Genomic DNA, 27,152 nt, shown 5'->3' on the forward strand with positions numbered 1-27,152 from the left:
GACCTATATCTGGAAAGGATCTTAAACGGCTCCTCTTCCTCTCTTTCGGTTCACAAATGAAATGAGGCCGTCTCTGGTTTAAAAGACTTGCTCATGATCATTCACACAGCTGGTGATCATCAGAAAGGGATTTGAGTCAGGGTCTTCTGTTTGCTGACCCTTTTCACCCGGCACCACCAGAGACTTCTAGATCTGTCTTCTTCTTGGTTTCTTCTTTCCATCCTTCATCACCAGTCTTCCTTTTCATTGGCGCTCTGGCTACGCGGGGCCCCTGCGTGTCGTTTTGGCTCTCTTTACCTTCCTCTTTCCTTGCAGCCTCATCTAGCAAGTCCGACTCGTCCACTCCCCCGCTCGCCCGCTTGCGTGTCCCTGCCTTGCGGTCCAGCCCTCCCGCCCATCCGTTCGTTTCCTCCGGCCAATAGAGGATGGAGGAGAAATTGCCGCATCCCCTCTCCGGGCTATTGATATAGGACAACGCTCCGCCTCTCTGGTCCCAGCCCTGGCAGCCTGCGGCCGGACAGGAGCGCACCTTCTCTGCAGGTGTGTCCAGCCGGGGCTGCACCGGCCCGAGGCACCGCTCCGGACGCCGTCTTCTCTCTAGCGGTCGGCTCTTGGGAGAGGGTGGGAGAAGGGCCGGAGGGGAGAGCTCTCGGGCGACTTCTGCTCCTTCCTCCGAGTGCCAGCAGCGGGCACTGACAGCAATCACCACTGCAATGGGGTGCTCCAGCAGCACCCAGACCCAGGCTCAGGAGGGCAGCCGGCCAGTGACCAAGACAGGTGTCACCAATGGACTGAAGCAAAGAGGTGAGCACACAAGATCCTGTCCCTCTCCTCTCATTTCCCCTAGCTTATCTGAAATCTTCATCTCCTGACCCCAAAATCAGAAGAAATAAGATCTTGAGGATGTCCCTTGGAAAACTTATTCATGAAAGAACAACCTGGGGCCCCCTGCTCTGTCCAGATGATTGGCTAAAAGGAGTTGATGACTCCAGTTTCCAAACCTGGAAATTTGAGAAAAGATTTGGCTCCTGACAGATTTTTTTTCCACCTGAAATCTGGTAACCTGTTAAAAAAGAGAGGTCTGCCAGAGAAAAATGGTGTTTTTCTTCCTTCCTTCCTAACTTCTATTTTCCTCCCTTCCCCCAATCCCTTGTAGCCTACTGGACTACCTTTTCTGGGTTGCTTTGAACAATTCGTGTTTATTATTTTTAAATAATCACATATAATTGCCAAATAGTGGAAATCTGTCTTAATTGTGAAATAGGGTTAGCTAAGAATCTCTGCCTTTTTTCCTCAGAAGTGTCAAAGGAGAATCATTTCAAAATACCACCTAGCATATGCAATTTTTCCAAGAGTCAGTCAAGATTAGTAGGTAGAGTGGGTCTGGTCTCAAACCAAGAAGCTTGACAGAAGTTCTACTCCAGAGACACTTTTGAGGTGTGAGCCTAGGCAAGTCATTTAACTTTTGCCCCCCCCAACCAACTCTATGATAACATAAATTGTAAACACAGTAGCTAATCCCCAAGAATATTTTAATTCCAAAATGTTTTGAAAGATCAAAGTATATATATATATATATATATATATATATATATATATATATATATATATATAATACTCACCTATATGATAGGTAATTTTTTTCCTCTAAATTTTTTCTGAAAGAAAAGTGTCTACCAATTATTCTAGTAAACTTTTTTCCCTTCCCCTAACTCTTTTAGTTTCCAAGTTAAATCTTGAGAAATTTTTGCATTAAAACTTGACTTCATCACTATTATGGCAGCTGCACCATTAAGCTAATAACCAATATTTTTAAATAATATGAATACATTTGACTAATATTTTCATTTTTAAAGTGTTTCTTGATATATCTAGCAGAGTATGGTGGAAAGAACAATGCATTTGTAATCAGAAGTTCCTTCAACTCTCTCTAATACCTTCTCCAAAGCTAGAGTTTAAAAATTTTATGTACTATAGCTTCTTTCTGCAAAAAAACAAATTTCTCCTCTTCAGCTATTGAAAGAAAGAACATAACTCACCAATATTAATATAAATACTCATTAATAATTCAATTTGTTATTTCATTGCTTAGACTAGAAGATGTGTGTTAGTTGAAGATTATTTTCCCTACTGTGACTTATAGGAATGAATATAATTTATATAAAGCTCCATATCACAAAGTAGTTTCTAGAACAGATATAATAAACATAATGAAATTTTGAAATAATTTTAAAATTTATCCAAGAAACAACTTCAAAGCTTTTGTTAATAAGAAAACAAGTCTGATGTAGTGGAAAGTACTTGGTTTGGAGGCAAAGGAATATATTCTTGTAATATATTAGAGATACTAATTCTTACACTATCCAACTTGGGGGTGCCATAAAGATGCATGTAATTTCTGAGGTATAAATGGCAAAACTATTGTCTTCTGGGAGCCATTACTAATGTAAGAGATATAGAAAAATTATCCATAGTGTAATTTTTGACTCATACATTTGGCATTTTTCTCAATATCTATCAATAAAATTATATTATCATAATTTGGCATTTAGGGTGTGCTTCCTTTCCTATTCTGCATTTGCATAGGTTGCATTGAAAGAAATGTTCTGAGATCTATAAAGCAATTTGAGAAAAAAATATAGCAAAGTAGGTAAATGATTTCAGAATAGCTTATAAAATATACCTATAGATTCTCTAATGTATGAATCAATTCAATCAATAGGTGATTGGTATGTGCATTTTGCTTCTGATCATTAGGCAGGCAGTAGTTAGACACTTGACACTACTCTATATTCATCAACTTTTCTACTAAATGCTCTTTGGAGGACTGATAAATAATTTAATCAACAGAAACAGGTATTAAAATTTAAACAAAGAATACTGAAACTCTTTAATAATATTTGATTTTTTCACCCATCTCATTTCATTTGGCTCTCTATCCCTTTGCTGTAGAACAAAATATATTATTCAAAATATTAAGAGGTTATTATCTAAAGATTTTATATTTTTAGTTTAGAATTTGGAACATATTTTATCACTGAAACAATGTTCATTCAAAAAACATTCACATGTTCAATTAAAAAAATCTTTAAATTCACTTAAGCTTTGGGGATGCAAAGATAAAGCAAATGAAATAGACCTGTCCATCAAGGAGTTTGCATACTTTGGAGTAATGCATTTGATGTATTGTACTGAGAGTATTTATGATATAATCATGTTAATACAGGAAATTCCATTTAGAGTTTTAACTTGGGATGGCAAAAACCCTTAAAATTTTGCAAATATTTATTAAATAACTATTTTAACTAATAAATAAGAATTCATAAGTATTTTGTATTTTCAGAACACTAATTTGAAACTAGAGAAAGTATAAGATACAAAGATTAGCTACAATATAAAGGACAAAAAAGTATATATTTCTTCCCTGTGCTTCCCTATTTTATAACTGAAGAATAACTGAGACCTCACTTCTGCTTGGTAGTTCTACTACTATTATATGTTCTTTTCATCATCCAGTATTTCATTCATCACTCTCTTTCCTGAAGCTCTCAGCTTCATCCCAATTTTCATAATGTTTTGTCCTTCATTCTTGAAGAAGACCATGATCCAGGCCTGTACTAAGTCACCAACCTCACTTTCTCTTCCACAGTCAGCTGGGTCCAATGGCCAGACATGAATTAGGATGACTAGGGATGGCCCTGGGTGCAAGGCAATCAGGGTTAAGTGACTTCCCCTAGGTCACACGACTAGTAAGTGTCAAATGTCTGAGACTGGATTCAAATGCCTGCTCTTCCTGACTCCAAGGCCAGTGCTCTAACCACTGTACAACCTCATATTTCCTTTATAAAAGTTTCACATTCTAGTGGAATGTAAATAACTAGGTACAAACCAGATAGATAGATGGAAGGTATTATCAGAAGAGAAGATACTGAGAGATGGGATCACAGGGTTTTTCCTAAGTAGGTGGGATGTGAGTTGAGTCTTAAAGGAAGCCAGCCAAACTAAAGAGCTATGGCAGAGAGAGAGAGAGAGAGAGAGAGAGAGAGAGAGAGAGAGAGAGAGAGAGAGAGAGAGAGAGAGAGAGAGAGAACATTCATAGTACAAGGTAAAGAGTGTTGGTTTGGAATCAGGAAGATCTAGGTTCAAATTCTACCTCCAACTATGTGACCCTTGGACATTTACCTAACTACTCTGAATTTCAATTTCCTCATCTTTAAAATGAAAGTAACCTTACCTTTAATGGCTGCCACACAGGGAAAGCTTCATAGCTCAAGTAAGATGGCATACCTAAAAAGTTTTTTCAGACTATCAAGTATTATATAAATATCATCTTTTGTTATTTTTCTCATGTTTTGAGCACATATTAGATGCTTTACAAATGCTTGTTGCCTTGACTTTTCATTGATATTGTTCTCACTTTGTAGATTATTTTCATGAATATTTTACAAAAATAAATTTGACTAACATTTTGAATAGTAATTCATATATTGGCTTCTGTTTTGTAAATAATTGTTAATGATATTATAGAAATTGACTCAGTTTTCATTCTTGGGAACTCTTATTGATTAGCTGTCCATCTTCATTTTGAGATAAATGAAACTTATTTTCTCTCCTTCCATATGGAAATTTGTAAAACTTAGACCTGCAGATTAATGTATATTAATGAAATGCCTACCATGCCTTCTCCCTTTTCCTCTCTTCTTCCAGGAGAAGGATTATTCTAAATGTATTATCCTTCTTTCATTTAAGGATTAATTTATTAAATGGATGTGACCAATTATAGATACTGTCACTTCTCCATATTCTTTTCAGATCAGTCACAGAAGCCACTAGCAGCAATTCAAAAGATATCCTACAGAATGTTATACACTTTCTAATTGGATGAAGAATTATCCAAACTAAGACTTTATTTTTATACAGGTACAGACACAACTTAACTTTTTGTTGCAGATACAAGTTGCAAATATAAAGTCATTTTACAGAAGAAATTCTTTTTTAAAAAATTAAATATTTTTAATTACATACAAGTTTCTACCGATCTTTTTTTGCAAAATTTTGAATTTTACCAATTCCCCCCCTCCTTACCTTCCCTCCCCGCTACCCCTAACAGAAGGCACTTTGATACAGTCTTTCCATTTGCTTCCATGTTACACATAGATCCATGTTGAAGGAAAAAAACAGATCCAAAAGAAAGAAAGAAAACATTAGAAATAGCAAAATTATGTAATATATATGACAACTTTAAAAAATTGAAGATAATAAACTCTGGTCTTTGTTCAAACTCCACAGTTCTTTCTCTGGATGCAGATGGTATTCTTCATCACAGATCCCTAAAATTGTCCCTGATTATTGCACTGATAGAGTGAGCAAGGCCATTCAAAGTTGATTATTGCCCTATGTTGTTAAGGTGCTCAACATTCTTCTGGTTCTGCTCATCTTACTCAGTATGAATTCATGAATTCTTTCCAGGTTTTTCAGAAATCCCAACTCTCATGATTTCTTATAGAACAACAATTCCATCACATACATATATACAATTTGTTCAGCGATTCTCCCATTAATGGACATTCCCTCAGTTTTCCCGGTTCTTTGCCACTACAAACAGATCTGCTATGAATATTTTTGTATATGTGTACACCCTTTTCATGATCTCTTCAGGATACAGATCCTGTAGTGGCATTGCTGGGACAAAAGGTATGCACCTCTCTATTGCCCTTTGGGCATAATTCCAAATTGCTCTCCAGAAAGGTTGGATCAGTTCACAGCTTTACCAGCAATGCATTAGTATTCCAGATTTCTCACATCCCCTCTAATATTGATCATTGCTTTAATTTGCATTTCTCCAATTGATAATGAATTAGAGCAATTTTTCATGACTATAGATAACTTTGATTTCCTCCTCCGAGAATCACTTTTGCATATGCTTTGACCATTTGTCAATTGGGGAATGATTTGCTTTGTTATAAATTTGACTCAGTTCTCTATATATTTTAGAAATGAGTCTTTTGTCAGAAACAGTAGTTGCAAAAATTGTTTCCCAAATTACTACATCTTCTTGGTTACAATGCTTTTGTTTGTACAAAAGCTTGTTCTCTATCTCTTCTTTGGTCACAAATTGCTTCCTTTTCTATAGATCTGACAGGTTAAGCATTCCTTGTTTTCCCAGTTTGCTTATAATGTTGTCTTTTATGTCTAAATCCCACACCCGTTTTGACCTTATCTTGGTAGGGTGTGAGATGTTGGTCTAATCCTAGCTTCTAGAAGAAATTCTTAATAACAGATCCATGGATCCATGGATCTGTTATTTCAGAGAATTCATGAATTTAAAAAATATTTTGACAGTTGTATTTAAATATAGTTAGTTTCCTTTGGAATTCTATGTCTTTTATTCATTTATAAACATTTTGAAAAGAGATCCATAGGCCAAGGGTCTCATGACAAAAAACAAGTTTAAGAATCTCTGAATCAGAGCCAGTGCCCTGTGGTTTTGATCACACTACTCACTGCTCAAAAATCTTTAGTGGTTTCCCTATTGCCTACTGGATAAAATATCAACTTCTTAGGCTGACATTCTAGACTCTCTGTAATCCAACTTCATTCTACTTTTATAACTTCATCTCATACTGATGTCCTTCACATACTCAATATTTCCAGTTAAGCTGAACTACTTAACCCTTTATGATTTCATACAACACTTATCTCCATTCCAAATGCCGGTCATTTCAGATGCCTGGTCCCTTCTCTTCCTAACTCAGCCTCTGCTCTTCACTGCCCTTCCCCCACCAGGCTGAATCTCCTATATATTATTAGAATTATTTATGTGTGTATTATATATATATATATATATATATATATATATATATATATATTAGTTTATCCATTCAACAATTTATTAACCACCCACTGTGTGCTAAATACTATGCGGAGGAGATACCTTAGATACTACACATTCCTTACCTTCATGTAGAAAGAGAATAAGACCAAACCAGATAATTATGATACAAAAATGTAGACATTGTGATACATTAAAGAGTTACTTAGCAAAAATGTCACTGGATTGTAAACAGTCAGTACAGGGACTAGTGTCTTTTTTTTTCCCCTTTGTATCTCCAAGCCTAGTATGATATTTTTACATTAATAAATATTTATTGAAATAATCTAATCCAATCCAATAAGCATTTGTTGTATTCAAGGCACTGTGAAAAATTTCCATTGATTTGACATATCTTAATTTAGCCAAAGGCAACTTACATTGTGTTTGGGATAGAAAATGTTAACATTCAGAAAAAGTCAATGCATCCCCACAAGCATTTATTAAGCAATGCAAAACAATACTTCACCCCATCTAATCCTCTTATGAGCACTCTTGCATCTCCAAGGGACCTTTTCCTCTTTATAAAATGTCACAGCTTATTAAAGGAAAATGAACAGAAAAGAAAGGAAGGAATGACAAATAAGCAGGAAAGTTTGAAAGTAACCTATTGGATTTATCATAAACCTTTTTCAGAAAAGAGGTTGTGATGAAAATAAAGGTGTGGGGATTCATAGGCAATCACCATTTTTCTGCTCTGTGTATATGAAAAATATTGATTTGTTTCTTATGGTGTTTGTTCAGTACAGAATTTAAATAAGAAAAGACAAAAAAGAAAATATCACAGTTTAAGAACTGGGGCAACTGTCTGTAAACAGGGAAGGACTTTTAGCAAGTTTAAGTAGACTCTTGTTTACATTTTGATAATCAGCAAGAATAATGTGTTTGTTTTAACCTTCAGTCTTTCTTGCCTTTCCTGTCAACATTGCCTGAATTCAGGACTTAAATTCCATAAGTGTAAGTTAATTGTGTTTTATAAACTGCAAGAGGTCACTTTTGTTCAATATTTTTACAGAAAGACAATTTCTTCACTTAATTATTCTTTTTCCAGTCATTACAATAAGACTGTAACCAGGACTCTAATTGATTTTTGAATCAATTGTTATTATATACATACAAGATATTTTTGCTTATCCATGATACATAAAGCTTAAATTTGGTTAAAATGATCCTGTGTACCCTAAAATCCCTAAGGTATTAATTTCATGTTTCCTAGAACATTTTGCCCTTGCTTGCATGGTTTTCAACAGGCAGAACTTTTCTTTTTATTATGTTTCAACTTTGGCATTTAAGTTTGGCATTCCCATTCAGTCTAACCCCTCCCCAACCTCCCTCAGATAACTATAAATCTTGCATCATCTCTTTTACTTACAGTGAACAATTATCAAGGATTTTTTTTACAATGTTTCTGAGTTCACTATAGAATCATCTGAAATGGTTAGGTATTATCTTTTCATAAGATCAAAAATTTAAAGTGAAAGGAACCTTAGATATCATCCAGTTCAATCCTCTCAGTTTTAAAGTTGAAGAAATTAAAGTGTTAGGCATACAAATACTGAAGTGATAGAATAACTATTTAGTGAGCTTACATCTTATTGGAATCACCCAGTGCTCTTTATCCTGTGAAGTAGTGTACTCTGCAAGTATTTCTTTCACTTTTCCTGAAAACAATTACCCTTCTTCATAGAGAGGAAGTGAGGTACTAGAAAAAGAGCACTGGAATTGAAGTCATAATTAAATAAAAAGATTAAAATCCATATCTGACATGCAATAATTATCAGACAGGAAGTTACTTAGTCTCTATACAGATTCAATTTCCCCATCTTCAAAATGGACCATTGGTAAATTATTTTATGGAGCTTTGATTTCCTCAGTGGAGGAGAGTAGTGGAGCAGAAACTCCATCTGGATTTACCAAGCTGGAAAGTCTTCAGGTACAGCCCATGTATGATAGACTAAATGACTGTTGTCCAAGGACTGACTTGGTTAACTACAGAAAAGCTCATTCCTGCTGGAGAGGTTGGCCATTAAATGATGATTTTACTTTTCCCATAGCAAATCTTGATCTACAATCCCCAAAGAGATGCACTCTGCATGTATGAAGAGAGGTTCCAAATCATTGTAATCACAAGTTTTTTGGAAAGGTTGAAGTCAAACAAAGAAATAAAAAAGCCAATAAACATTATGACAGTAATACAGTAATACTTATTTTGATTCTATAGAAAAGTTCTCCCTAAAAGTAAAAAAACAAAACAAAACACTATGTAAATGAGAGTAATTTTTATTGACATAAAGACAACTTTTGCCTTCTGGAATTTTTGTTGAAAATAAATCTTGGCAATAATGGAGGAAAATGGACATTAAATGGATTTCTTACAATTTTGGGGGTTCCCCCCTAAACTTTGTATTATATACTATAATTCCCAGTCCTATTCAGTTCTAATGAATTGATCCTTATTCTAGAGATAATAATTAACTTCAGCTACAGCATTTCTCTACCATGGATTAAGATGATGCTGAATGCATTTAGAGGATTTGGGTTGGACTTCCATCCCTGTCCCTTATTGACTTTGGTTGTTTAACCTGGGTTTTAGATCCCTGAAGGGACTGAACAAGATAACTTTTAAGATTCCTTCCAGGTCTTAGTCTATGATTCTGTTTTTTTCTTAGTGTAGAGGTAAGATAGTAAACTGAAATGAACTTAAAGGGTCAACAGATCTAGACCAGGGATTCTCTAACCTTTTTTTTGTGTGTCCTGGACCCCTTCAGTAGTTTGGTGAAAACTAAAGACCCCCTTCTTGGAAGAATAATTTTAAATGCAATAGTTTTATATTGCAAACAGAACTGCTTATATTGAAAAAAAGTTATCAGAATATTAAAAAGAAAAGTTCATGGTTCCCAGGTTAAGAACTAATTTAGCTGGAGAGCTGGAAGAACTCCAGAGGGTACTCTGATTTAACAGATGGGGAAACTGACTTAATGATGGACATGAATGATAAATAAAAGGGCCAAGATTCTAATCCATGTCCAAATTCAATGTTCATTCTACTATAATACAACAGAAAATTTTTCTAAAAAATGAGCTTTAAAAGAGTACTCAATACCTTTCTTCTCTCTCTCTCTCTCTCTCTCTCTCTCTCTATATATATATATATATATATGTATATATATATATATATATATATATATAATGTTGGAATTTTCTCATATTTATTGTATTTCAGTTAAGAGAATGATTCAGTTCTTCTTCCTTGGGACTGTTTCTAGGCATTCTGCATGGTATAGAAAACCAGATTCATATCCCCACCCTTGATTTTTTTTTGCAAGGCAAATGGGGTTAACTGGCTTGCCCAAGGCCACACAACTAGGTAATTATTAAGTCTCTGAGGTCAGATTTGAACTCAGGTACTCCTGACTCCGGGGCTGATGCTCTGCACTACCTAGACACCCCTTAAATGTTTATTGATTGATTGATCATCAGTCAACTAATTGATATAAAGTATCTTTCACATTATGGTGGGTCTGAATGAATTGGTTTTTATAATAAATAAATAATAGAATAGAATAAATAATATATTTTGATATTAATTATATTATATAATAATATAAAATAATAAAATATATATTAAACATTTTGCTTTTCAAATCTTAAAGAATTATCTCAATGGCAACTGTTTTTGTTATTGGCCAATTGAGAGGGGAAAAAAATAATCAAGCGTTTATTAAATGCCTACTATTTCCCAGACACTCTGCTAAGTTCTTTACATATCTTCACAACAAGCCTGGGAGATAGGAACTATTTATGATCCCTATTAAATTAAGTTAAGAAAACTGAGTCAGACAGAGGTTAAGAGTCTTTCCTCAGAGTTACAAAGCCAGCAAATGTCTAAGGTCAAATTGAAATTCAAATCTTCCTAATTTCAGTCCCAATATTCTTAAACACTATACTAACTATCCCTGGAATAGTAGAAATGCAAGGATGTCTTAGGATAGGAAGACCAGAATGATCTAAAGATAGGATGCTGGCTTAAGGAGAAGTCAATCCACCCAGACTAGGCAGGACATGATGGGATCAGCAAATGTCTCCTGTTGATGGTCAAAGAAGGGAGAATGTAGAACAATGAATCTTTGTTCTACCACTTTCATGTAACCAATGAAAATCGTTATTCTGTAAGTTTGCCAACATTTTTAGCTCGTATGTTAAGTTTGGCTTTCAAGTTAATGTTTTACAACCTCAGTATCAAAAACCTAGAACTTGATCTCCTGAGACCATTCTCTTTCTACCCTGTTCAAAGGAATATAAAATTCACAAAACTAATGTACAATATTAAGTGGATTAAAATTTAGAACTTGAGATTTAGTGGTTTATGACTGTGAGGTAATGAAATTAAAATATAAAGTTTAATACATAATTTCAAAATATATTTATAAAGATAGATAATATAACTAGTTGGGAAGGAAATAATTATTTATTAATTTTCCAAGCACTATGGTACTTTATAAATGTCATCTCAAGGAGCAGCTAGGTGGCAAAGTGGATAGAGCACCAGTCCCGGAGTCAGGAGAACCTGAGTTCAAATCTGTCTTCAGACACTTAATAATTAAGCTGTGTGACTTTAGGAAAGTCATTTAACTCCATTGCCTTGCAAAAAACAGAATAATATCTCAACTGGTATGGGTTTGTATATATGTATGTATTTGTTTATGTCATGATATAAATATATATGTATATATGATTGTGTATATGAAATATTCTTATGTATGCATATATTAAACATATACATCAAAATATCCAAATAAGTCCTTAAAGAGCTATTCGTTTTATTTGAAGCTTAAACACTTGTGAAACTCTATGCACAATAGGAGAGCATTGGTTTTGAAATCAGAGAACTTGGATTCAGATCATGTTCTGGTTACTGCCTATATGATCTTTAGCATTCCCAGAACTCAATTTTTCTCAGTTATTAAGTGAGAGTATTGACCTCTGAGGGTCTTTCCATTTTTGATCCTTTAGAATTGTCTTCAGAATATGATGCATCTTTGGATCATTCTCTCTCTCTCTCTCTCTCTCTCTCTCTCTCTCTCTCTCTCTCTCTCTCTCTCTCTCTCTTTTAGGTTTTTACAAGGCAAATGGGGTTAAGTGGCTTGCCCAAGGCCACACAGCTAGGTAATTATTAAGTGTCTGAGACCGGATTTGAACCCAGGTACTCCTGACTCCAGGGCCGGTGCTTTATCCACTGCACCACATAGCTGCCCCATGATATTTTTTTTAATGAAGAATAAGGAAATAGTAGGTGATTAATTTTTCTTTTGTTTACTGAGTTGACACTTTCCTCCCTCACCCCTAGGTCACTAGAGAGATACAAATACTGAAACACTCTCAGGTTGCTAATAGATATAATTGGCTGGGTCCTTGTTTCCCAGCAAAAAGGTCTAGCTGTGCCTTTAGTGTCTGGTCTTTCCTGTTCCTGAACTTCTCTGATAGGTCAAAAGAACACTTTATAGAGACCTCTAAGCCTAATAACCAGCCCATTGCAGGTCCCAGAAATCTCTTTTTTGCCCTAATGGAAGAAAGGATTATATGGAAGAGATAAACAGAATGGTTCAGCCCTACCAAGTAACAGATTATCAGAGATAAGAAAAGGATTTTAGCAAAAGTTTGTTCTTTACTTTCTACAACTCTTTGTTCAATGTTACTACTTTCTATTTGGCTCCCAGAAAGTCTCAAACTTCTGACCTTGACTTCTCCCTGGACTCAGGGCTCTAGTCTGACAACAATGTTTATGAAGCAATGAAACTGTTTTTCTTGCATGATTCTATTCTCATCCACTATCATTTTACAAACATTCAAAATGGCCTTGAAGGAAATTCACCAGAGGAAGATCAAAAATTATTTGATCACTGACATCATTGATGAAGTAAGGGAATAACTTTCTTCATATGACTCTTGGGTAGACACTCTTAGGGATGCGTAAATTCTGGTATGTTTGTTTAGAAAAAAATCAGTCTTGTCACTTTATAATCACATTCTTCTTGCCTTTTCTCTACTTTATCAGCTGATGCCCTTGTAATGTATTTTATTAGGAATGTGTATACACTTTATTGTATAATGACTCATTGATTAGGAGACATTGACCTGAGTGAGCCCTAAGCCTGATAGAAGTTTTCTATTTCTACTCTGGACAATAAACCATGTTTCCAGGTGCTTTTTGCCCTAATGTGTTCCCAGGTGTGTTTGTTTATGATTTTAATCCCTCAGTGGTGTTGCCTAGTTTTTTTGTTTCTTTGTATGTCTATCACATCAGGGTGTATAACAGCAGTTTTGTTAGTTCAGCTGTCACAGCAAATGTGTGCATGGTAGGTTAGATTTACTGTATAAATCTAGAGGGATAAAGAGTCCCAGAATGGATTAGACAAGCCTCATACCCACAGATATTGAATGATTTAGGTGGAATGTGGTATGGGGGAAGATAAAACAAAAGCCTTCTCTTCCTCCATACTTTAAGAAATTGCTTTGGATGTGGAAATAATGTACTTAATAAATATTATATAACAAAAAGAATTTAATACAACACATAAAACATCTTCCATAAAAGAACCCTTCCTTTGTAAAGTGGAGCAGAATGATGGCAGAAATTCTACCATTGATATTGACTCTAAATTTTCAAATGGACGTCCTTGAGATAAAGGTTGTACACAAATCCAAAGTATTGGTGTTAATGTTGGGCAGAGGAGCCACATTTGAATTTTTTTTAAAAAAAACAATGAGTTGGTTAATCAATAAGCATTTATTGAGGGCCTGCTACATGCAAAACAGTAGGAATGCTAAGAAAAGCAAAAGACAGTCCATGACCTCAAGGAACTCACAATCTAATGGGAGAGACAACAAGCAAAAACTGTGCACAATCTGACTAAAGTGAGACTAAATAGAAAATAATCAAGAGTCCAGGCACTCAAAATAAGAGGGATTAAGAAAGGCTTCCTGTAGAAGGTAGTATTTTAAGTGGAACTTGAAGGGAAGACAGAGAAATCAGAAGATAGAGATAGAAATGAGAGCATTCTAGGCATGGGGGGACAGCCAGTGAAAATGCTCAGTTATGAGATGGAATGTCTTGCAAAGGAATAGTCAGGAGGCCAGTGTTAATGGATCAAAAAGTACAGCGAGGAGAGGAAGGCAAGATAATGAAAGGATTTGAATGCCAAGCAAAACATTTTGAATTTGATCCTAGAAGTGAGATGGAGCCATTGAACTTTATTGAATAAGGGGAGTGAAAGCCTAGATAGAAGACAATACCAAGGAGAAGTGTCTGATCAACAGTTTCAAAAGCATAGAGAAGTCAAGAACAATTAGGACTGAGAAAAGGTCTTTGGGTTTGACAAGAAAAAGGTCATTGATAACTCAGGAAGAATAGTTTTGGTTGAATGATGAGAAGACATTGTAGAGTTAAGAAGAAACTGAGAGAAGTGGAAATGGAGGCAGCTATTGAATATGGCTTTCTTAAGGAGTTTAGTCACAAAGAGCAGAAGAGTTATGGGATCATAGGGATGAGAGGAACAAGTGAAGATTTTTCTGAGGATTGGAGAGTTATAACCATATCTGTAGGCAGTAGGGAAGCAATTAGGGAGAGATTGAAGACATGTCAAAGAGAGGATGATAGAGGAAACAATCTGTTGGAGGTAATGAGATTGAATGAGATCTTTTGTGCAGGTGTATGGGTTTCTTTTGGCAAGGGAAAGGGCCACCTCTTTGTATGAGAGATGGTAAAAGAAGAGACAGTGGCAGAAGGCATCTGAATGATATATTCAATCCAAATCAATAAATATTTATTAAGTACCTAACATGTAGCAAGAACTGTGCTAAGTGCTGCAGATATGATTAATTAAAAGATGACCATTTTCTTCTAATTTAATATAATTTGTTGGTTGAATTTTCAGAATATTTTGTTTTAATTTTCAGTAAAGAGATCTGTTAGTTTATAAAGGAAGACAAGTTTCTGGTACGAAATTCCAATTAATGATCATCTCTTCTGGTAAATGTTAAATTTCTACAATCTTCAATTATATGTTATATAATTTTCAACATTTTACTGAATTTTTTTGTATTAATTAATGAGTGAACCTCTTAGAGTTAATTTTTCTAGTTGCAATGACCTGATCCTGAATCATTAATATAACCTCTCTTTCTGGGGCAGCTTGGTGGCGCAGTGGATAGAGCACTGGTCCTGCAGTCAGGAGAAGCTGAGTTCAAGTCCTGCATAAGATACTTAATAATTACCTAGTTATGTGACCATGGGCAAGTCACTCAAATCCCATTGTCTTAAATAAATAAAATTTAAAAATAACCCTCCCTTTCCTAGAAAGAAATCTGCATGAATCAATCATTTATTTGACACTTTTGGTTGACATGTTTTTGATAGAGTGCCTTTGGATTCCACTCTTGAATCTTAGCTATTTACTTTGACAAATCTGGTAGCCCATACTTGTTTTTGCTTTATGATGTGAGGTATATTCCAAAAGTATTTCTGTAAATTTGTAATCTCTTTTCTATGTGCTCTTAGGATATCAAGCAATCTTTTTCCTCTTATTGGAGAGGAAATATTTCTATCCTTGCCTTAAGATAAGGAGCCCTGTATTTCATTAACATTGCATGGGGTTTGCTTTGAATATCTTCTAGATCCATTATTGTCCAATTTACCAGGCATTACCATTCCATTAGACTGGTATAACACAAAGCCAGTACAGAAGGGGAAGGATTATAACATTTGTCTGGATTAAAATATTTCTCACTGTTACAGAAAGGGAAAACAATTACATTTATTTCTCTCTGTCTAATGTTCTTCTGTTTCAAGTAGACACCTAGACTTAAAGTCAAGGAGAGTTATTTCTCTGAGCTTCAGGAAAGTATCTAATCTAAACCATCTATAGATGATTAAGGTATGGCCTGACTGACAAAATCATAGGTCCTTGACTTATTTTATGTAAAGGAAACATGATGAATTTGTTGAATTCCATTTGGGTAATAACAATTAAAATGCATTAAAAAAAAGATTGGTATTACATTGATGTTAATTGCACTAAGTATGTTCCTCCCATTAAGTTTTGACTTTAGGGTGCTGGTAATTCTCTTTACAAGCCTTAACTTCTTGATAACTTTATGTTAGGTGTATCTTGCTTGGAAAAGCCCAATATATTACCTTTACCCCTTGGTTCAGTTGATCTTCAAATGTAAACTCAAAGTTTTGAGTTTCTAATCCTCCCAGAATTTTATACTAACTCAGTCCAAATGACATTTTCATATAATTGAAGAAAATATTGTGTTTTTTAGAGGAAGCATATAATTTGGTGTCATCCAAGTGATTAATAGGATATTTTGGCATGACTTCCCCTTTAACTTGAAAGCCACAGTCAGTTCTATTTAGAAGTGATGATAATAAACTTAAAGATAGGCAGAACCATAACAGGCTTGAGTTGTTTTCCTGGAAGATACCGTATTTTATATAAATTGTTCTTGATATAGTTTTTTAAGAATATTATTATTAAAACAATACAATCCAAGTCAATAAAAATTTATTAAGCATCTAATATGTAGCAAGAACTGTGCTAAGTACTGCAGATATAATTAATTAAAAGATGGTCCTTTTCTTCTAATTCAGTATAATTTGTTGGTTGAATTTTCAGAATATTTTGATATTTTAATTTTCAATAGAGATGTGTTATTGGTTAGTTTATAAAGGAAGACAAATTTCTGGTACATAATTTAGTTTAGTTTAGTCTTTGTTTTTCTGGAAGATACCATATTTTATACAAATTGTTCTTGATATAGTTTTTGAGGATATTATAATTAAAACAACACAGCTATATAGTTATAATTTGCAAAAGACTTTAAGAACAAGTCATTTATATTACACTTTGGAGATTACAAAGGTTCATAAATTGGCAAGATAGATGATACAAGTAATTTCTTTACCCTTTTTTTAACAGATGAAGAAACTGAGGTATAGAGAAATTAAGTCACTTGATCATGGTCACACAGCTACTCAGTACACAAATAGAGGTCTTCTGATTTCAAATTTGACTTATATAAATTCTGAAACTTAAGGAGAAGATAGCTTGGGAAGTCATTCAAAGAAGTCTTTTTTCATTGATAGGGAAGGGAAAGGGGATAAAGAGAGTTTGTGTTTTAAAAACCATTTCTGGATCACCCCCACCATCTCCTTTCTCTGCTCTTCTTCCATGCTGCTTTATTCATCCTTAATGATTGAGTCAGTACAATTTCATATTCTTTCCTCTAAAGTGTAGTCTCACTGTTGTGTATCTTTTTAACCTCTCTTGATCTACTTTCTATCATGGCCTCTGCAGTGGCCTTGTTAAACTTCTTCATTGTTCCACAGCTATCCCATTCAAATCTTTCTGCCCATAACCTCAGCTCCTGTTTTACTGAAGAAAAATGGAGACTCTCCAAAGGGAATTAGCATTAGCTTTTCCTCACCATATCTTTACCTTCCCTTAAGCTAAAAAAGAAAACCTCTACCTCTCCAAATTGTCTTAAAACACTTTGTCTAGACCTCTCCATTGCCTTAATCACATTATCTCTGGTATTGTATTTTTTTCATCCCTACCCAAAAGTTTATAAGCTTACCTGAGTATGAGGGTAATGTTATTTTTTTATTCTTTAATTCCCAGAATCTAGCATAGCACCTTGTACCTAATAAATGTTGTCTGATTTCAATAAATTTGAACAGGTATTTGTGAAAAGGAAGTACATCCCAGGCAGGAGGGATAGTCAAGTGATGTGAACATGTATTAATACCATCAAAAATACAAGCTTAGGGGGTGGCTAGGTGGTGCAGTGGATAGAGTGGTGCAGTGGATAGAGCACTGGCCCTGGAGTCAGAAGGACTTGAGTAAGTCATTTAAACCCATTGCTTTGCAAAAAAACAAAAAACAAAAAAAAACCAAACAAAAATACAAGCATAAATTTATATATTATGAAAAAAAAATTTACCTGGAACATGGAACCAGTAAAGGGCAAGGGAATAAGTATTAAGTTTCTACTATGTATTAGGCATATATAATCTCAATCCCTCAATCCCCCATTTACAGTTATGGACACTGAGGAAGACAGAGATTAAATGACTTGTCTAGTGTCTCACAACTAGTAAATGTCTAAGGACAAATTTGAACTCCAGACTTCCAGATCCAGATCATTGTTCCACCTAGCTATCTCAGCATAGGAGAATAACATAAGACACATAAGACAAAAAGTAAAGGATGGAGCTAGACTATGTCAGACCTTCAGAATTAGACTAAGGAAAGTGTATAGAGGCAGGGAGGTTGGTTAAGCTTGATCAGAAGTCCAGGTAGTAGTAGGTGATGAAGGTAAATGAAATAGTAACAGTGACAGAGGGGCTAGATAGGAGGAGAGATCTTATGGAAGTAGAAATACCATTTGATATCTGTTTGGATATGGGAATTGTGGGAGAGGGAAGAGACAAAGATGACTCCAGGGTTACAAGTTTTGCTCACTGGGAGGTGCCAGAGGTTGAGAAATTAAAGAAAGAGCTATTGTAGTCTTTGTATATGAACTATCATTATCTTCTTTCCTCTTGTAAAACACTTTGGCTTGAGGTATGCTACTTTGGAGGTACAGGGGAAAGAAGAAACCCATGTTTTCTCCAGACAGAGAAAGAATAGAAAAGAAGAAAAAATGGTGGCTTGGCAAGCAGGCAATGGTTGCTCCTGTTCCCTTTTGTCATGGTCTGTGGTATCATAAATATTTTTCAAAATCTATGATTTTTACCATTGAATTTTGATGGCATTAATTCATGTTTACCGATTATTCAACTATGGGACTGCTGCTTTAAATAATTTGGAGTTGATGTTGAATATTGTCTCTTTTTTTGTTGACAGTATTCATCATTCATCATAGAAAATATAATTTGACAGGACTCATTTAAACTCATTTCCTTGTTAATTCCCCAAGGCACTTAAAAAAAACAACCTATAAATCCTGTGTAAGAGATCTGAGTCTTATTTTCCTGTCAGAACAAATTTCTTCAGAAACCCATGAAACCACTTTATTCACTTCCTCCATTGCTGATAGTTTAATGCCTCTTCAGATAGTTTTTTTCAGCCTTTATACTAAAAACCAAAGGGATGTTTCAGAAAAACCTTTCCTTCATCTTTTGTTCTTAAACTTTCACATTGGCCTGAACTTTTTTTTAAAGAAAGAAAGTTCTTGACTCTAATTTCTATCATTTTTGATATGGTAAACATCTAAACCAGGGGGTTCTTCACCTTTTTTTGTATCATGGATCCATTTGTCTGACTAGTTAGTCTATGGGATCCCTTCTCAGAATAATGTTTTTAAATGCATAAAATAAAATACAAATAATCAAAAGGAAAGTCAATTATATTGAAATATGTTTTTAAATTATTTTTTATTTTAAATTTTTTTCAATTACATGCAAAGGTAGTTTTCAACATTCATTCATTTGCAAGTTTATGAGTTTTACGTTTTTTTGCTACCCTCTTTTCCCTCCCTCCTCTCAATGTCAGCAAACAATCTGGCAAAAATTGTACATGCAATTATGTTTAACATATTTCCATATTAGTCATGTGAAAGAGGAATTAGAACTATACAGGGGGAAAAAACCATGAGAAAGAAAGAAAAACATAAAAGAAAGTTTTAAAAAGTGAACATAGAATGTTTTGCTCTGCATTCAGACTCTATAGTGTTGTTGTTTTCTGGATGTGGATAACATCTTCCATAAAAGGTCTCAGGATTGTCTTTGATCACTGAACTGTTTAGAGGAGCTCCATCCATCATGGTTGTATGTATTGTTACCATATTAATGTTACCATTAATGTGTATAATGTTCTCCTGGCACTTTTCACTTCACACAGTATCAGTTCATGCAAATCTTTCCAGGTTTTTCTAATGTCCAATCACTCATGATTTCTTACAGAACAATAGTACTGCATAACATTAATATACTACAATTTGTTCAACCATTCCCCAATTGATGGGCATTCCCTCAATTTTCAATTCTTTGCCACGACTAAAAGCATGTGCATGTGAATGAAATATGTTTTAAATGTTTGTGAACCCTGAGTTAAGAACCTCTGGTTGAGATTAGGGTACTTTATACTTTGATTTTATTTTTAGACCAATTTGGTTATTAATAATGTTTTATATTTTCTGTAATTATATGTAAAAAAATCTTTAAGTATTTGTTTTATTTTAAATTTTGAGTTCCAGATTTTCTCCCTCTCTTCTTCCCACCTCCATCTTTGAGATAATAAATAGTCTGAAATTTGTTATATATGTAAAATCATGTAAAATATTTTTCTATATTACTCATTTTGTGGAAAAAACTTGAACAAAAAGAGGAGAAAGAGAAAAGAGAAAGAAAAAAGAAAGGGAGGAAGAAGAAAATGAGAAAAAAAGAAAGAAAGAAGAAAGATAGCATTTTCCTTTGGGATTATCTTGGATCATTGAATTGCCAAGAATAGTGAAATAGTTCTTGTCACCTCACTCTGCCTTAGTTCATATAAGATTGTTCTGAAATCATCCTGCTTGCCATTTATTATAACATGATAATATTCCATTAGATAAGTTTGTTAATGAAAGTTAATATACTCTGTTTTGTCTTGCAGTTTTTGTGGATTTGCCTTATCTCCCCCTTCAATACTGTGAGTTCCCTCAAAGTATAGACCATATTTTCTTCATCTCTGAGTCTTCCACAGTCCTTAGTCTATTGCTTTTGCCATAATAAACATTCTTTAGATTAATAAATAAAAATTGGAAATTGAATAAAATGTTATTTCTTACTTATACTTGAAATTTGGGCAAAAAGTCCCAAGCATTGTGGGTATTATGGCAATACCGTCTGTGATTTCTCAGAAGAGAAGTAAAAGTTGGGGATAGCTGGGACAGATGTTAAGGCCTGAAAAAGAGAGGAGTCATAGTTTTCCCTAAGACTTGTGTATCTTACTCAATTCTCTCCCAAACACTTTAATTTTTACCTCTTATAAAATTATTAAATAATTTTGAGGTAAGTATGTGAAGAAGGGGTATTTATGATTCCTATTTTAAAGGTGAGGACACTGGAATTTTAAGATTTGCCCAAGGTTACACAGCTAGTTAGTAGCAAGGCCAGGAATAAAATCTGGAATTCCTGATTATTAATTCAATTCTTTCTATCACACTATATATCATACAGTCCCCCAAATAGGAATCTAAATATAAATGAATTAACAAAATTTTATTTTTATTTGCCGAGCAAAAATTTATTAAGCACATATTATGGTTAAGAACTGTGCTAAGACTCTTCCCAACAATAAGTCAAAGACAATTTCAAAAGACTTGTGATGGAAAATGCCATCCACATTCAGAGAAAAACTATGATGTATTTTCACTTTTTAAAATTTGTTTGATTTTTCTTTCTCATGTTTTTCCTTTTTGTTCTGATTCTTCTTTCACAACTTGACTAATATGAAAATATTTAATATAATTGTATATGAATAATGTATATCAGATTATTTGTTGTCTTGGAGAGGTGGATGGGAAGGAAAGGGAGAAAAATTTAGAATTCAAAATCTTACAAATAATGAATATTGAAACTATATATATATAAAATTGAAAAAATACAAAAAAATGGGGGTAAAAACTGCTAATAGCTAGGGATCCGAATATAAAAATGAAGACAATCCCTGCCCACAAGAAGCTTACATTCTTAAGGAGAAAATAACTTAATAGGAAAGTAATGATCAAGAGTGATATTTTATTGTGGAAAGTTACATTGATGAGATGATGAATGTAGCCATAATAGAATACATTGACATACTATATTGATTTGAGAAGAGTATAGTAATAGTAGTAATATAGCCAGTATGAAGATGGTGGGGGAGCAAAGTATAGCTCAAGCCTGCTTAGCTATACTTAATGGCAGAAGATGCCATCAAGCATCAAGACGGAGACTAATATACTACTCTGAAAGGAAGGGAAGTAGCATCTTCTGCCACTGAGGACTTCTCACAAAAGATAAAGGCATTTCTAAGAATCACTCCTAGAATCAGACTCTGTGAAATCCTATTCTACTGCTAAAGAGACTGCTGAAGGAAAGAGCCAGAAAAATGTAACAAAATATAACAAAGGCAGGCCAAGAGTCATAAGAAAGAATGACAGTGGCAGGGGCAAGATTAACAGGTAGGTAAGAAGAAACCTTAAATTTAATTAAAGAAAGTTAAGTTTGAGATGGAGGATAGTTGAAGTAGTGGACATAAGTTGGTTGTCCTAAACAGTACCTGCAACTAAACTAATTTGAACCATTAAGTACTCAGTAATGCTGATCTGCTTTTCTATAGTATTAGATTAATAATAATTATTTGTTTTCTTTTTTCACATAAAATGAATGATCCAAAGCATCTTCAGATGGAAACTCTTCAATCACATATGAAAAAGAAATTTGCCTTGACAAGACAAAACGGTGTGCAGTAGAAGCAAAAGTCAATGCTCATGAAAAAACAGGACCAACCAATGACCTTCCAGCAGTGGAGCCCACAATTGTGGAACCATTAGCAACTGATGGTCCTAGTTCCACCTGTGAAGAGGGATACCCTGGGAAGGCAGAGTCTGCAGGTTCCAGGGAAAGAGCTCAAGCAGAATATATGAAATCAACAGATAAGGCTAAGAATTCAGGGGTATCTGAGGAGTCTGTGCCACCCATATCTATTGAAAAAAATGAACTTTCAGAAATAGATGAAAAGGATGACAAAGAAATTGAGAAAGGGACTCAGCCTACAGATAGATTTGTTGAGACTGAAATACTTGGAACTGTAAAGGAGATTGAGCCACTGGGAATAGATAGAGAAACAGAACCCATGGAAACAGAAGAACATAATCATCATCGAGCGTTGGCTGAAGAGGCTGATCCCCAAAGAACAATGGAGGTGAATAAGCAACTGGTAACATCTGAAGAGATTGAACATCAAGAAACACTGGAAGATGTTCTGCATATAGATACTGATAGAAAACCAGCAAGGTTGGAGGAGAATGATTATGTGGGAACAGATGGAGAGACCAAACTTTCAGGAACACATGAAGAAACTGAGCATGAGGAAACAGTTGGAAAGACTGAACCCTCAGAAATACCCAAAGAATCTGAGGGATCAGTTGGAGAGGCTGAAACTTTAGGAGCACTGGAAGTGAAGGAGCATGAGGGAACATCTGGAGAGAACAAACCTTCAGAAATGATGAAAAAGACTGAGCATGATATAACAGCTAAAGAGACTGAACCATCAGGAACACCCAGAGAGTTTGAGGGAATAGTTGGAGAGGCTGAAACTTCAGGAGCACTGGAAGAGAAAGAACATGAAGGAGAGAGAAAATCTTCAGAAACGATAGAAAAGATTGAGTGTGTTATAACAAATGGAGAGACTGAACTTTCAGGAACACATGAAGAGTCTGAGCATGAAGGAATAGCTGGAGAGACCAACATTTCAGGAATGATGGAAGAGTCTGAGCATGAAGGAACAATTGGAGAGCCTGAACCTATAGGAACAATGGAAAAGACAACTCAGGTAACAGGTGAAAAGAACATTCTTCAGGAAACAGTTGAAGATAATGAACTTCAGCCTTTTGGAGCTTCTGAAAAGAATGTCCACTCTAGAACAGTAAGAGGCACTGAACTTCCCAAAAGAGTGGAAAAGATTCAGTTCGTAGAAACAGTTGGAGGAACTAAACCTCCAATAATAGATGAAGGAACACAGGAAAATATGAAACCATTATTGGAAGTAGCCAGGAAAATTAACATGAATGAAAAGGACCAAGCAATTGAAGGTAATGATTGTGTTGCTCAAAATTCAAAATATTTAAGATCTGAATTCTATAAGGACAGCCAAATGGAGAGATGCACCCAAATGTCCAGGCTGTAATGTAGCCAACAAAACCACATCTTAGATTGGGAATGAATGTGCTTTGAATTCAAACTACTTCTCCTCATCAGAACGTCTATTCCATCACCTAGGTCTGATGATTAGATATAGTTCCCTGGTGAAAATTTTCTAAAACACAATGTCTGTCCACCATATTTAAACCAGAGAAGTAAATAGTGTTTAGAATTCTGATGCTTCTCAGGTTTACCTTTGATCATAGCTTATATGAGATGGAATATCAAAAAAAAATAGAGGAGAGGAAAAAATTATCATGGAGTAGGGGGAATGGAGGAGAAACTTAACATTAGAAAAGTCACTACCACTCTTTCCCTACCCTGCTAGAATTTGTTTTCCATTTAGGACAGGGATAGAGAAGAACCCCTGTGCCTGGATGCAAGTAATATTTTATTTTAACTCCAGAGTGTTGTTTGGGTCTTTGAAAAAATGTACTATGACATTATTCAAGGAATGTCTCACTTGATTATTTTTAACATATCTGGGAACCTAGAGCTTTTATTAATAAGGAAAAAATAATTTTCTGCTCAGAGAGCAACTAAAGAATGAGGGCCCCATTACCATTTTGCAAATGTTTTAGTTTCACAGTTTACCTTCTTTTATGAATATTTGAAACCTTAACTACATATTTCTTGTTTGCATGAAATTTTCTACCTGTTGATCATCTGCACTGCTATCATTTTTAGGCTTAATTCAGTATCCTGAATTTATAGGGAAGTGATTTGCTACAAGTAAACACCTCATCAGGATAGAGCAAGATTAATGCTTGGGTTTCATTTGTTGCCTTTCTTCCCTCTCCCTGCTAACTTACCCATCCCATCCCATCTTTATTCTTGAGACTGAAAGAGTAAGGTTTGTCCCAGCACAAGCTACTGGATCATCAGTTAATGTTGGATGATGATATCCTATCATGATCTCTATGGTTATTGTTTCCAGGTGAGACGGGAGAAAGGGTGGAAACTGAGACTCACAGTGAGATAGTAAGTGAAACAAAAGAAGAAGAAACGGGAGAAGCTGTGGATACTTCTGCAGCCAAAGAGATAGGTACGTTGACAGAAGGGTGAATAGTTACACCCCACTCTTACTTAGAAAACAGGAAAACATTAGTGAGCTTTATTAGCACATTTCTTATCACCATTCTTCCGATTTTTGCTTTTCTTGCATATTGTTGCAGTCATGGGTTCTATATGTCTGATATTTTATTTGAGCTGGAGTCTAGCCCTTTCATTTTTGAGATAAAGAATCGAGGCCTAGGGAAGTAAAGTGACTTGCTCACAGTCACACAGGTAATAGTTAAGTAGCAAAATCAACTAACCCCTATATCTTGTTATGTTTTTACAATAGGGAGAATAGTGCTATCATATCTTTTTTAAGTAGAGTTTTATTTAGACTTGTTCATAAAACTGCCAAAATAATTTAAACTATTTAGAAATAACAAAAAAAATTCACAAGTAGCCTACAGGATTGCAAAACTTTAGAACTAGAAGAAGACTGAGAGATCTATGATTCTGAGACTCAAAAAACTGGTACTTACTTAAGGATGCACAGCTAGTGAGTGGCAGAGCAAGGATTTAATCCTGAGCAAAGAATCCTTGTTAATTATTTATTGAGATAGCTAGGTGGCACAGTAAAAGGAATATTGGAATTAGAAAGACTTGACTCCCCCAGACATGTCTATTATCTACATAATACTGGAAGCAAGTCATTGAACTTTTCAGCCTCTGTTTCCACACCTGTAAAATGTAGATAAGAATAGCACCCACCTCACAGGGGTATTGAAGGATCAAATGAGATAGTGTGTGTATGTGTGTATGCACATGTTTGAGAGCACATGTGTATAAATCACTTTGCAAACCATAAAATTCTACATAAATGTGAGCTATTATCATTTTCTCTACAAATTTATCTATTCATGATCTTGGCAAATACTCATAATGTAAAAGAAAAAACAGAAAAAATGAAATGTAAATCTTTAAATAAAAGTGCATAGAGAAAGGAACAAGTAGAGAAAGAGTAGAAAAAAAGAGTAGCATGCTGTGAATCAATCTTAGTATACACACATACACATGCACCTATATGCACATATCCATGCACACACATATTTGTTATTGAAGTCACATACCTGTAATAGTCATATACAGTTCAAAAATGTCCCATCACTTAGTCAAAGAATCCTAGAATTTGTTGCAAGAAAGGACCTGTTCTACATTCCTTTACATTCATGACCCTAAAAGTAAGTTTTAGCTTTAGTAATAATATGCTTATTTATCATTAACTGTAAAGTAAATTAACAAAAGTTATTGCCAATAACTGCAAAGCATAATACTTTATGGAAAGTTAAAAATCTTCCACAACCAAATTATTCATGTATTTCAAATGTGCCATTTTAAACTAGTTGCTGATTTTTTGTTTGTAGCAGAAACATTCCATTTGGTGATATCTTTTTGAAGACATAGCCTGTGTTCCAAAATCCTGTTATATCTTTAATTTTGTTTTAAATATATTTCAGAGTTAACAAATAGCAAGAAATAAGATCCAGATGCTGCCTATACAGATTCCACTGTCTTCATCTTGCTCAACTGTTTAAGTGAACATCATTTTACAGTCTTTTGACTTTTGGGGGTGGGAAGGAGAATATAATTTCAGGACTTTACATGGAACTTATAAGTTTTCTATCAATGTTAAAAAAATGGCCACAAAAAACTTACCTTTCAAGAATTATTCAAAAGTTGCCAAGAAAGACTTAAGTAGTTATATGTATATTTTCACTTATCTCCCATAGAGTGCCTTGAGTATGATAATATCCAAGTAGAATTATGTTTTATAAATATTTTTGTCTGTAGTGTAAATATACTTCATACATTTTCAGATTTGAGTTTGGACTCTTCTAAATTCATTTTTACACTAAAGCAATAACTACTGAAACTTTCTGTTTAAGTGTTTAATCCACAGGCATGCAAGATGATTAGTACTAGCTTATGACTCAAATTTTAAAATGCTGATTTGTATGTTAGATGATAAGATGTTCTAGAATAGTTAGCCTTCCAGAAAAAGAATATGATCTTCAAGTTATATACTTTTTGCAACTTTAAAAAGTAAATTTAAAAATAAATTACAATACCACAATGGAATCCCAATCTATCCATAATAATCTATTTAGAAATGTAATTTTAACAAATGACTATATAGAATAATACCAGTAAAATCTAAGAAAATCTTTTATGTCAAGACTGCTATAATTATGCCATAACTTATTAACAAAATCCATTTTTGTAACTTTAAATTTTAATATTTTGAAATCAATGACTGTATTTCTTTATTAAAATTAT

At 34.4% G+C, this 27,152-nt stretch overlaps 1 protein-coding gene across 1 annotated transcript; it reads left to right on the plus strand.

Moving 5' to 3' along the window:
• Positions 1 to 347: 347 nt before the first annotated feature.
• Positions 348 to 27,152, plus strand: ERICH5 (glutamate rich 5). The gene is made up of 4 exons (XM_074200469.1): positions 348 to 804; positions 22,298 to 23,713; positions 24,760 to 24,867; positions 26,333 to 27,152. Exons 1-4 carry the CDS (start codon positions 714 to 716, stop codon positions 26,353 to 26,355), a joined length of 1,638 nt encoding a protein of 545 aa, XP_074056570.1. The 5' UTR covers positions 348 to 713; the 3' UTR covers positions 26,356 to 27,152.

The sequence above is a fragment of the Macrotis lagotis genome, chromosome X (genome assembly GCF_037893015.1).
Source record: "Macrotis lagotis isolate mMagLag1 chromosome X, bilby.v1.9.chrom.fasta, whole genome shotgun sequence".
NCBI classification, from domain to species: domain Eukaryota; kingdom Metazoa; phylum Chordata; class Mammalia; order Peramelemorphia; family Peramelidae; genus Macrotis; species Macrotis lagotis.